Raw genomic sequence first — 13,055 nt, 5'->3', positions numbered from 1 at the left:
CTTGTGAAAGCGTGGGAGGGGGATAGTGTGGACTGTTCTGTCCCTGCCGGAATCTATAAATGATCCATTTTTGAAAACTTAAAACATGTTTTCTTTCACAGCAACATGAAACATTCCTGCCTAATGGGGACAGAGCTGGATTCTTGATAGGTGATGGTGCTGGTGTAGGAAAAGGAAGGACCATAGCTGGAATAATCTATGAAAATTACCTGTTGAGTAGAAAAAGAGCTATATGGTAGGTTAACTATTTGTGATGGTAAACTTTGTAGTTACTGCTGTATTTAAAGTTAGTGTAAGCTTTTTTGGACAAAAGTCTTGGATTATGGCTTTTTTGGTCTTTTGCTGTAATTTACAGATTATATGCTCTTTTGTTTTGTATCCAGGTTTAGTGTGTCAAATGATCTGAAATATGATGCTGAAAGAGACTTGAGGGACATTGGCGCAAAAAATATTTTGGTTCATTCCTTAAACAAGGTGTGGAAACTTTTTACTATGTACAATTGAGACAAACCTTTAGGTATGCTCGTGTGATGAGACATGCATGTTACTGTTTAATACTATTCTTAAATTTTATGTTGAAACAAACCAGATTAATGGTGACCAGATACTCAACACAATTAATATTAACAATGAGGGGAAAAGAATGCAAGCCAAATACCTATCTTTAAAAGAGGGAACAGAGGATCTAGGGAATTATAGACCAGTCTGGCTGACTTAAATATCTGGAAGGGTACTGGAACAAATGATTAAACAATCAGTTTGTAAGGACCTGGAGGATAATATGGTTATAAGAAGTAGCCAGCAAGGATTTGTCCAGAACAGATCATGCGAAACCAACCTAATTTCCTTTTTTTTGACAGGTTTACCAGCTTAGTGGATACGGGTGCAACAGTAGATGTAATGTAGCTTGATGTTAGTTAGGTTTTTGACAGTCATAATGTGTCTTTCTCATAAGAAAACTGGGGAAATGTGGTCTAGATGAAATTACTATAAGGCGAGTGCACAACTGGTGGAAAGACCGTACTCCTAGTAATTGTCAATGTTTCACTGTCAAATTGAGAGGGTGTATCTAGTGGGGTCTCTCAAGTGTCATTCAGGTCTGGTACTGTAGTACTTTTATTAGTGACTTAGATAATGGATAGAGAGTGTATGTATATAATTTGCAGACGACTCCAAACTGGGAGGCGTTACAAGCATTTTGGAGGACAGGATTAGAATTCAAAAGAAGCTTGACAAATTGGTCTGAATTCAACAAGATTAAAGTCAATAAATATCAGTGCAAAGTACTTCGCTTAGGAAGCAAAAATGAAATGCACAACTACAAAATGGGGGAGTCACTGGCTACGTGGTAGAACTGCTGAAAAGGATCTGGGGGTTGAAGTGGATCACAAATTGAATGAATCAACAATGTGACTTAACTGCAAAAAAGGCTAATATTCTGGGGTGTATTAACAGGAGTGTTGTATGTAAGACACATGCAGTAATTGTCCCACTACTTGGAATTGGTGAGGCCACAGCTGGATGCAGCTCTGGGTGCTACATTTTAAGAAAGATGTGGACAAGCTGGAGAGTCCAGAGGAGAACAAAAATACATTTTAGAAAACCTGACCTATAGGAAAGGTTAAAAGAGCTGGGTGTGTGTTTCATCTTGAGAGAAGATGACTGAGGGGGGACTTTGCCAATAATCCGCAAATATGCTAAGGTCTGTTATAAAGCAGATGGTGAACAATTGTTCACCACGTCCACAGAAGCTAGGATGAGAAGTAATGGGCTTAATTTGCAGCAAGGAAGATTTTTGGTTAGACGTTAGGAAAACCTTTTTAAGAGTAGCTAAGCTCTGGAATAGGCTTCCAGGAGAGATTGTGGAATCCTCAACGTTGGCAACTTTTTAAAAACAGGGCTGGTGTAGGTTTACTTTGCCCTGCCTCAGTGCAGGGGGCTGGAGTTGATAATTTCTTGAGGTCCCTTCCAACCCTACATTTTTATAATTCCAAGTGCCATGTAGATGATTTTGTTCAGTTAATCTCTAAACTTGCAAATAATTAGCCATATATACCTAACTTCAAGCATAAATAGTGCCCTTAACTTCTGACTAGAAGTCCTTTTAGAGCTGTGCAGGGAATATTGCTTCAATTTTTTTTATTTGGCATTTTTATTGCTTATTTTTCTTTTTAATGATAAATGCCTTGCTATGTAAGAGCTAAGTGCTGTTACTGGTCATATTCACTGTCTGACTTGAAATGATTTTGCTTCCTCTTTTTAAAATCTGTTGGACCAATGACTGTAGGAAACAGATGAGTAAATCGTTGCTTTTTAGAATGTTAAGACAATTCACTTATAGTAGCTACTGTAAATAAATTTGATCTCTTGGCTAAATGCTGTATTCAATTTAAAAGGGAAAAAAAAAATTCTGAGCAGCTTCTGATTCATGACACATCTTGGCTTTACACTAAGGGAAACCCCTAAATTAGGGGCCTAAACTGTAAAATCTGCAGCCATGGAAGTTTATACCTTCCATGATGTACTTACAAGAGAACCACCATACTATCCTCTTAACCATATTCCCAGATTGCAAATTGGGACCTTATCCTATAAATTGAAATCACTGGTGACTTCACTGTTATGTAAGGAATGCCGAATCAGTGCTTCAATCAATGTCACTCTTTGAGTATTCACTTGGGTTGTGGGGTATCTCTTCTTGACTAAGATGTGGACAGACCAATTTTTGTAACTTACTAAAATATAACTTTATCTTTTTCCTTGCAGTTCAAATATGGAAAAATTTCTTCGAAACATAATGGGAGTGTAAAGAAAGGTGTAATTTTTGCCACATACTCTTCTCTTATTGGTGAAAGTCAATCTGGTGGTAAATACAAAACCAGGTTAAAGCAGCTTCTCCACTGGTGTGGCGATGACTTTGATGGAGTTGTATCCTTTCATTTCTTAGTCTGCAACAGAAATAATTGAACCATAATATAAAACACATCTTTTGGTGCAAGACAGCCGTGTACATTTTATTTACGGTTATGTTTTAGGAAGGATGTTTTTCATTAATTTGAAACTATATAATATATCAGACACCACAAATGTTTTCTAAATGCTTTATTCAAAACATGTAGCACACGGTACATGTGACCAACTAGCAGCTTGATTCTGGTCCTATATTGGTGTAAATCAGGGATTGACTTCAATAGAGTTAATGAACTTACATTGATGTAAACCAGAATGAGATCAGAATCAAGGCTTTGGTGTTTAAATAGGCAGGTTGAGCCTGGAATATGGTCATGAGAAACCTTACCTCTTGGTTAAATTATACGTAATTTCTTTCCAGTTCTTATGGCTTTTTCCTGTAAAATCTTTGGAGGAAACGCATAGTACTTCAAGAGAATTCATTCCAAAAATACATGAAAAAATTATGGTTTCAGAGTAGCAGCCGTGTTAGTCTGTATCCGCAAAAAGAACAGGAGTACTTGTGGCACCTTAGAGACTATGCATCCGAAGAAGTGGGCTGTAGTCCATGAAAGCTTATGCTCTAATAAATTTGTTAGTCTCTAAGGTGCCACAAGTACTCCTGTTCTTTTTATGAAAAAATTATGGTAATTGTATATTTGAATAGTTTAAAATTGAATGTCTTGACATTGCCTTAAAAAAAAAAAAAACTAGTCAGATTTTTCTGACTGAAGTCTGTAGACCATTTACTAATTAAACCTGACAGCTAATGAAAGTATAGTGTTCACTGCAAAAATCAATTAAAAAAAATCCCTCTCCATTCTAAAGACCCTGTATTATATTGACTGTAGGATGGCATGTTTATTCCTTAATTAATGTTCAGATAGTATTTGATGAATGTCACAAAGCTAAGAATCTGTGTCCTGTTGGTTCTTCAAAACCAACAAAGACCGGCTTAGCTGTATTGGAGCTTCAGAATAAACTTCCGAAGGCTAGAGTTGTTTATGCTAGTGCCACAGGTAAGTACTACTTAATGCAGACGTTTAGAGAAAACTGACTTTTTATTGGCATTGGTACAGTATGTGCTATTCCTTTCAGGTGCGTCTGAGCCACGAAATATGGCATACATGAACCGTCTGGGAATATGGGGTGAAGGAACCCCATTTAGGGAATTCAGTGACTTTATTCAGGCTGTTGAAAGAAGGTAATGTAATGTCTTAAAGGATTGTAGCAAGAACAGCTATAGTTGTGGCTGCGTTATGGTTTCCATTTTTCCATTTCAGCCCTGTTTTCAGTCACTTACAGTTCTCCTGAAACTCTTTCAGGCTTGTTCTGTGTCTAAAAGTGAACCTTTCTTAACTTTTTAGCAAAAAATGAAGTAAATGGAGCTTGGGTAGGGATATACTTCATTTACAAAAAAAAAATTGTAATTAACTTTTTAAAGCACCTCTACAGCTGGAAAAGTTTAGGGTAGAATGGTTTTCAATTAGAGAAGTGCAATTGGAGCCAAATTTGGCTCTTATGCCAGTATAAATGGGTAACTGAATGAACAGAAAATGCACTCATTTAACACACTCTGGAGAAATGCATATAAAAAAATCTGTCATAACTGTAACTTTGGCATGAAATTAGTGCAAGTATAAAAATGGAAAAAAATTACAAGATGGCTACCCATGGATGTGTTAGGTCATTCGAAAGATAGGCTGCGTGAGAATTATCTACACAATCATGTTGCAGGGCATATTCACAAGAGGGCAGAGTTATGGTTGTGCATGCAACCTGATCTCTAATATTTTCTGATTTGTGTTTAATCATACAACTGTAATGCTCATGCACATTAGTTGTATGGAATAAATATTAGTTTATTTTTCATAGTGTACTTAAATATGCCATTTACTTCTAAACAACTTTGTATTTTTTTGTTTTATTCAGAGGTGTAGGTGCCATGGAAATAGTTGCTATGGATATGAAACTGAGAGGAATGTACATAGCAAGACAGTTAAGCTTTTCAGGTGTGACCTTCAAAATTGAAGAAGTTCTACTTTCACAGAACTACATTAAAATGTATAATAAATCTGTGAAACTGGTAAGAATTTATTCAGTTTTTAAATATTCATGACAGTTTGAACTAGTAGAGGCTGAGAACATAATGGATGGAGATCATTTGCTGTCAGACTAGGCATAGTGTCCTGATTATACAGCATATGCTGCTGTTATAGGAAAAGAATGAAGTCCATTAGCTTTGCTTTAGTATGAAGGTTCCATTACATATGGCTTTTCCTTGGAGAAGGGAGTTGCTCCTACTCTGGAATATAAAAGTTTAAAAGAATTTACTTCAGAAACCTTTTTAAGTGAGTCATTACAAAATCACAACAGGTTTCAAGATTTATACTACATTACTTATTCCCTATCTTGTGCATAACAAGTCTAAATGACTTATCACTATAAAAATTCAGAGTTCTTAATCTTCAGAAGGAATTCTCATATAAAATTGTGTAAACTTCTTATGAAAATTTAGTTCAAATTGAGTTGAATTGTACTAAAAATAAAATAACTCTTAATTTTAATGAGCCATCTTTACAAACAAGGAAGTTGAAGTTTCTATAATTCACTTAACTCTTGGCTATTGCAATGGTCTTTTCTGGTTACTTGGTATATATACACTAATACAATTTTTCTACATAGAAAAACTGTAGAAATGAATACCTTATATTGGATAATTGAATGGAACAAATAGTGTACATAATTGCATGTGTAAAAATACCAAGATCTATGTTGAGATATTATGATTGTTATATTTAAATTTGCAATGAAGGCATGTTTAATGCTTTCTGAGGTCTATCTTCAAGTTTGATTTCTGAAGTACTTCTCTTGAGCCAACCTTCTTGGTAAGTTTTCAAAACTTCACAGCATTAACTTTGCTGCACAAAACTATCCTGATTATAACAGTCGCTTTTCATAGTTTGTCCCTAGTTTCTGGCAGGCAGTTATTTGTTTTCAGAACAGTGTTTCTTTAGCTCACTCACATGAAACATTTTGCTATATACTTATTTGGTGTTGGATCTTCTGTCAGAGGACCATTCGTTATTGTGTACTCTATTGTCCACCATTGCTTTTCAATTCTAATAATGCTATAAAAGACAACACATATTTCTTTCTTTGGCTGTTACACATCTAGTGACAGTAGAATGTATCTGTCTACTTTGGAAGGCGTGATATGTAAAACTTTCGATTTCTTCTTCAGTGGGTGAATGCCAGAGAGAAATTTCAACAATCAGCTGATCTTATTGATGCAGAGCAACGCATGAAAAAGTCTATGTGGGGTCAGTTTTGGTCAGCCCACCAGAGATTTTTCAAGTACCTCTGCATAGCATCCAAAGTCAAAAGGGTGGTACAGCTAGCTAGAGAAGAAATCAAGAATGGGAAAGTAAGTTGTTTTTAAGTCTGGTTGTAGTTCAGAATGTTTTGGAAACCTCTCTAAGTGTAGTACCATCCAAATTACTTGTTCAAATGGCTTTGTTCCTAGTACTAATGTGTTTTGAAGGTGTGTGGTGGCATGCTTTTCAGCTTTCTGAGGTTGTTCTTGATTGTGAATCCCTGTTTGTCTAACTTGCGAGAAGTAAAAATACATGCTTTTTTTTATCAGAATCTCAGGGCTTTGTGTTAACTGTATTTGTTTTTTTTCCCCTTTACAGTGTGTTGTTATTGGACTACAGTCCACAGGAGAAGCAAGAACGTTAGAAGCCTTAGAGGAGGGCGGTGGAGAATTGAATGACTTTGTTTCCACAGCAAAGTAAGTCTTCCTTTTTTTGCTACTGTATCAGTGTGTCTGAGTGAATTTTAGTGCCAAAGAATGGGGGAGAACTGAAAAGTCGCTATATAACCATTTTTTTTCTTAGATGAAAATTGGACTGAGGAACATTCATTCTTAATTTTGTTTTTTCTTACACAGAGGAGTATTGCAGTCTCTCATTGAGAAGCACTTCCCAGCTCCTGACAGGAAGAAGCTTTTTAGTTTGCTGGGAATAGATCTGACTGCTCAAAGTAATAACAATTCACCTAGGGACAGTCCTTGCAAGGAGAATAAAATAAAGAAACGGAAAGGTAAAGTGTAAGCTGCTATTTTTATGTATGTATTATACTATTGAGGTAATGGCAGCACTTGAAGAATTGCACAGAATAAGATTCTTTGTAGAAGAATCTTTTTATTGGTGGCAAATGGAAACGATTGGGACAGCTAATGGAATCTGGTTCTTGGAGGACCAAATCTTTCACCTTCGATCTGTTTGATAGTATGGATATGCAGGAAAGTTGCAACCTTCGTGACTCACCAAAAATTTTAAAGATTTAAATTCATGTACTTTCAGTTACGATTCACCCAAAAGCCCCATTTCAGTACTGAGACTCCATTTTTTCCTGGTCACTGCAGAGGTATGAAAACAGACTGTGAAAAATAGACTACAGATCTCTAAATTCATTCTTATTTTGGGGGAAAATAGGTGAGGAAATAACTAGAGAAACCAAGAAAGCTCGTAAAACAAGTGGCCTCGCTGGGAGCAGTTCCGATGAGAGTGAAAGCGAGTCTGATGCCTCAGACAATGAAGAAAGTGACAATGAGAGCTCTAAGTTTTTGAGTTCTGGAGATGATGATGACTTCAACCCATTCAGAGACGAATCTAGTGAGGATGATGAAGATGGTAAGATAACGTAAATACTCTTCATTAAGAATTTAGCTGTATTTCTGAATATTACATGTGTTAAATAAAGTTATATTTGACTTCAGTATGAGGCAAAATAGAGGACATTTGTTATAAATGTATAATGTGAAGAAGTACACCTCTACCCTGATATAATGCTGTCCTTTGGAGCCAAAAAATCATAACACGGTTTCACCTATAATGCGGTATCTGCTTTGATCTGCCAGAGTGCGCGCGCTTCCCCCCCCCCTCCCCCCCCAAGCACTGCTTTACCGCGTTATATCCGAATTCGTGTTATATCGGGGCGCGTTGTATCAGGGTAGAGGTGTGGGTCCTGAAATTAATTAGTTGTAAAACTGTCATTTTATGCTGTGTGATTTACCTATGATAGCTGTACCTGACATATCTTTTTAAAGTATTTTTTAAACTGCTTTTATGACATAGAATTTGTCATTGTACTTGGGAAAGTTTAACTTTTTTGAAAATGGGGGAAGTGTCTTGATTATTTACTTAATATTTTCTTTAACTTCAGACCCCTGGTTAATTAGAAAAGACCATAAGAAAAATAAAGACAAGAAAAAGAAGAAAAGTATAGACCCAGATTCCATTCAGAGTGCCTTATTAGCTTCTGGTCTTGGATCAAAACGACCTAGCAGTCTTTCTTCCGTTGCTGTTACCACTGCTTCTAGTACCAATACATCGGGTATGAATGAGTTTTGGAATTATTTAGTCTCTCTACTTTTTCCCAACAATTGCAAAACATTTTAAAAAGCTTAACTTCTTAAGGAATTGTTTTTGTCTATAAATTTCAGCTAACAGTAATACTAACAGCAGCTTTGTAACAAGTCAAGATGCTGTTGAAAGAGCCCAGCAGATGAAAAAAGAATTGCTTGATAAACTGGAAAAACTAGCTGAAGACCTTCCTCCTAATACTTTGGATGAACTTATAGATGAACTTGGTGGTCCTGAGAATGTGGCTGAGGTAGGTCCAGTGTGACTATTGCAAGTGAAGAATTTGCTGTTTCCCTCCATTTCACTCAATGTTTACATGTATTTTAGAAATCTGATTGTGGTATTACTATTTTTCAAGACGTGTAGTGATGTGAGCTGCATATTAGAGGATTAAGCTGATAAGTTCATTAGTCTTGCAGGTCCTTATAACTCCCAACACTATAGAACGAAATGTAAAGACTGGTGAAGAGAAGGGATCTGAATAGATAAGGACTGAGGAAAAACTCTGATTTTATTTTTCTGTTAAAATAATTGTTAGGAGTTTCCTCATTAGGTAAGAAATGCTGGCTTCTGTCTGTCTTTGTACTGTTTCTTAATTTCCTGACTAGTTAGCTAAAGCTGATATATTGTGTGTAGCAACATATGACTGTGCTATTCTCTTTTAACTCCAGGTTTCTCTCCCAAAAATCCAGGCAGGGAGGACTCAGAGTGGAGTTGAGGACCAGGGAGGGCATGTGTGTAAAGCTTCACATAAGGGGCAACATTTTTACTCACTAGCAATAAGAAAATTTTCTCCTGTAGACTTACCTGTCTGTCCAGCAGAAACATTCTTTGTTCCCTTAGTTCAGAAGAGACCCTGTTACTTTCAGTGAAGTTCTTTGGAGTTCTAGTTCCTTTCTTCAGTGCTCGTAAATTCCTCCCCTTACAAGCATCATTTCTGTGATGTTCCTAGCTGCTGATCCAGGGAGCACAGTGTCAAGCTATCATCCTTCACAGCTTTCCATACTTCCATTTACTAAATATTAAATGGCTTGTCTACATGAAGAATTAGATCACGGCAAGCTGGTGTGTGAATCGACCTTGCACTACTATCCAGTCACAGTCTAGCTGTCTACGGACAACGCGCATCAGCAGGGTGTTTTTTTAACATGTTTTGAGCTAGTTCTGTTCAAAGGGGACTAATCCAGATCAAAGCACTCTGTTAATATGCTTAGTCCTGCAATGAGTGCAGTTAGACTGGACTAGATGACCTCTTAAGGTCCCTTCCAGTCCTGTGATTCTGTGATTCTATGCATCGGGAGGGTGCACACAGACCGTGGCAGGCTATTGCAGAGTAAATTCACACTGCAACTTGCTGCTGCCTAATTGTTTGTGTAGACAAGGTCTTAGACTTACGAGTTCCATGACTTAACTACAGTAACAGTTAAATTCTCTAGTTACTAATGATGCTTCCATTATCAGGCAATAAAAAAACACTAAGATTGGTAACCTCTGCTTTATTGGGTTGCCTTTTTGATTCTCAAGGTTATTCCCAAATAGGAGTATTGTGCACCGCTCAGTATTGTCTCAATCAGGCAATTTTCAGTTATAAAATGTATCTTAGTCTTTGGATACTTGCAGTGAATTCTTTTGCTGTCCTCTAAGGATAGTGTGTGAATAAATAGCACTGATGTTTGAAGTAATTTCATGTTCGATCATTTCAGCACCTCTATGATAAGGTTAAAAATGTTCCTTTGTTTTAAAGATGACAGGCCGCAAAGGGAGAGTTGTAAGCAATGATGATGGCAGCATATCTTACGAGTCAAGGTCTGAACTTGATGTACCTGTTGAAATTTTAAATATCACAGAAAAGCAGAGATTCATGGATGGAGACAAGGTAAACTACTTCTGTGTAACTTCAAGGAATAGTTTTATGTTGGAGAAATTATAGCAGGTCTGTCCACAAGTGTATGTGCTAGACTATTAAAATATGCCGTTCCAAGCACAGTATAATGGAAATTAACTGATCCAGAGAATCATATACCCATTTTGCTCCTAAAAGCTCTGTCAGATACATGACTTCTATTGAATGCCCTGAAGGTCAACAGGCTTTTTCAGCTGGGAATGGGAATTTAACCTGTAGCTTAAGTCTTTTCTGTTTAAAAGGGGAGACTCAAATTCAAGTTGACACGTGCTTCCAGGAGCCACGCAGAGCGGGAAAAGCCCCCAATCCCGCTCCCCGGTAGGAGCTTGAGGGCTGGATTAAAACGTTTGGAGGGCCAGATGTGGCCCCTGGGCCATAGTTTGCCCACCCCTGTTGTAGAGGCTATGGAGGCCTGAGTGATATAGCTGACCCTCAACTAAACAGGGACACAGTTATCGGACTAGCTGCACCTCTGACCCCTTGCTGAGTGCATTGAGTGCACCCGCTTATGTTTCAGGCCACCTCACCTCTCCTGCGATGAAATCATGCAACTTCTCCAGGTCTTAGACTGGGTTCTGCACTGCAGGACACTGGCTCAACCATACTTACCCCCAACAGATCCGGCTGGGTTCATGTACCTCCAGTTCTTCCCTCTGAGAGCTTCTAACCAGTGCATTAGTGACTCAAAACAGCCTTTTTAAATCAAAGTATTTAACAGTAGGAACAAAACAAGAGAAAAGAGGCTTTAAAACTAAAGTTCCACATGTCTGTCTTTCTCTGTCTGTCTGTCTTACCTAAAGGCTTACCAGCTTCCTGGAAGCTTAGGAAGGTCTAACTTCTTCAGACCCACAGGTTGGTGTCTGTCCCACCATGAATAGCTGTCAACTACTGTTTCCACATTAGATTGAGCAACTTTAACTGTTTGTAGGCCTTTTGCAGTGTTGTAGCCATGTTGGCTCCAGGATATCTGAGAGACAAGGTAGTTGAAGCAATATATTTTATTGGACCAACTTCTGTTGATGGAAGGTACAAGCTTTCAAACTACACAGAGTTCTTGAGTTCTGAGGAACGAACACCCCCAGACCTGAAGAACTCTATGTAGTTTGAAAGCTTGTACCTTCCATCAACCGAAGTAGGTCCAATAAAATATTTTCTTACCTGCCTTGTCGCTCTGATAGACCTTTTGGTTCCCAGCCTTTGCAAAACAAGCTGTTAACTTGGCTGGAGCCAAGGAGCTAAGATCTTCCCATTTAATAGCTCAGGCATTGTCTTTTGATTCCCCTCAGTGTTTGGCTGGAGGTGTCTCGTATGGAGTCACTGTCTTGCCTTCCTGCTTGTTTTTCCAACAGCCTGCTAGTAAACTAAATCAATATATTCATACAGTAAATGCTCTAATTAATGGTCTCATACAATATTCATAAGTTAGAGCCTCTCCATATTGCCTATACCCACAGTCCTGTGAGATGCACAAACACCAACTTGAGAAATCATGTTTTCCATCTGAAAGTTTTACACTGACTACTGTTAAAAGTAACTCCTCAGACTACAGAGAGCCTATTTTTTTAGCTTGGTTGTTATCTTACTACCCTCACTAAATTGTTTGAGTGAGTTGTAACTTAACTTTGCTGTTGCAGTTTTGTTACAAGTTGCATGTAAATATTTAAATCTTTTATCCTATTTTATAAATACTTGAGTATTTTCACCTGAGGATCAAATGCCAAAATGGTTTTGTACGTGGCTATCAAGGTACCCTTATCCAGTGCAGCAGCCTTATAATTTATATTGCTTGTGGTCAGCTGCCACCTTAGTTGCTATAGGAGTTTTTCTCCCTTTCTTTCATGAGGGGCTGGCCTACATCACAGGAGCCACTCCTCTGCCATGGCAGGACTGGATGCAGATCCCTGCTGTTCTCCAACTGCAAGAGGGAGTTGCTGGGGAAGTAAAGTTGATAACCCCCTTCCCTCTCTCAAGGGCTGTGTGCCTCTAGCATTTGTTTAGCCTAAATGCAAGAAAATTAAAGCTGATTCTCTTTCTCCTCCCCCCACCCTCCATGTGACAAGTACCAAAGCTAGTGGTGTAGCTCCAGTCACATAGCAATCGGCAATTCCAAAATCAGCTGTTTTTTCACAGATCTGGAAACTAAGGTTTGGTCTAAAACTTCTAATTTTTCTTCTATGTAAAAGAACATTGCCATCATCTCAGAAGCTGCCAGCTCAGGTATTTCATTACAAGCCGACCGTAGGGCTAAAAATCAGAGGCGGAGAGTGCACATGACTTTGGAGTTACCATGGAGTGCAGATAGAGCAATACAGCAATTTGGTGAGTTAATGTCTGTGTTTTTAATTCATCAAGTTCAGAAATAATCTTCTGCACCGGGTATGTCGATGGTTAGTTTTGGTATAATATGGAGTATTCTGTTCGTTAAGTGCTGAGTTCTCTCTCTAATTCTGGTGAATAAAAGGGTGGTGTATACAGAGATTTGTAAATGCTATAATTAGTTGTTTTGCATGTTCTGTGCATCTTCATGAAGTAATCAGAAATTTGGAGTGTTGCATTTGGTAATGTTCATCTGCACATAGTTTCACAGTAGTATTTACAGCATAATCAACAATTTTCTAAATGTTGTCTTGCTAGTGGAGCAGCAGGATTGCTAAATTTAGTTATATTTAAGCTCCACCCTTCCGCCCATCCCATAGTAAGGCCAACTGTCTATGCCCCTCAGTAGAATTTTTACCTGTAGGCATAGTGTAAAAAGCCTAAGCAAAATTGGTGGT

The 13,055-nt window shown here is 37.9% G+C and overlaps 1 protein-coding gene across 2 annotated transcripts in view; it reads left to right on the top strand.

Moving 5' to 3' along the window:
* SBNO1 (strawberry notch homolog 1) overlaps window positions 1–13,055 on the top strand; it is a 44,214-nt gene that overhangs the window by 19,258 nt on the left and 11,901 nt on the right. For both annotated transcript variants that reach the window (XM_034790907.1, XM_034790909.1), the window contains 14 exons: window positions 102–235; window positions 384–474; window positions 2,767–2,928; window positions 3,833–3,968; window positions 4,048–4,153; window positions 4,882–5,035; window positions 6,194–6,376; window positions 6,645–6,742; window positions 6,902–7,053; window positions 7,449–7,646; window positions 8,179–8,349; window positions 8,459–8,628; window positions 10,123–10,254; window positions 12,465–12,600. In XM_034790907.1, coding sequence (XP_034646798.1) covers window positions 102–235; window positions 384–474; window positions 2,767–2,928; window positions 3,833–3,968; window positions 4,048–4,153; window positions 4,882–5,035; window positions 6,194–6,376; window positions 6,645–6,742; window positions 6,902–7,053; window positions 7,449–7,646; window positions 8,179–8,349; window positions 8,459–8,628; window positions 10,123–10,254; window positions 12,465–12,600 — 2,023 coding nt within the window. The remainder of the gene's footprint in view (window positions 1–101; window positions 236–383; window positions 475–2,766; window positions 2,929–3,832; window positions 3,969–4,047; window positions 4,154–4,881; window positions 5,036–6,193; window positions 6,377–6,644; window positions 6,743–6,901; window positions 7,054–7,448; window positions 7,647–8,178; window positions 8,350–8,458; window positions 8,629–10,122; window positions 10,255–12,464; window positions 12,601–13,055) is intronic.

This window comes from Trachemys scripta, chromosome 15, assembly GCF_013100865.1.
Source record: "Trachemys scripta elegans isolate TJP31775 chromosome 15, CAS_Tse_1.0, whole genome shotgun sequence".
In the NCBI taxonomy this organism is placed as follows: domain Eukaryota; kingdom Metazoa; phylum Chordata; order Testudines; family Emydidae; genus Trachemys; species Trachemys scripta.
Note: the sequence above shows the minus strand (reverse complement) of the source record. Positions and strands in the feature narration are given on the sequence as shown.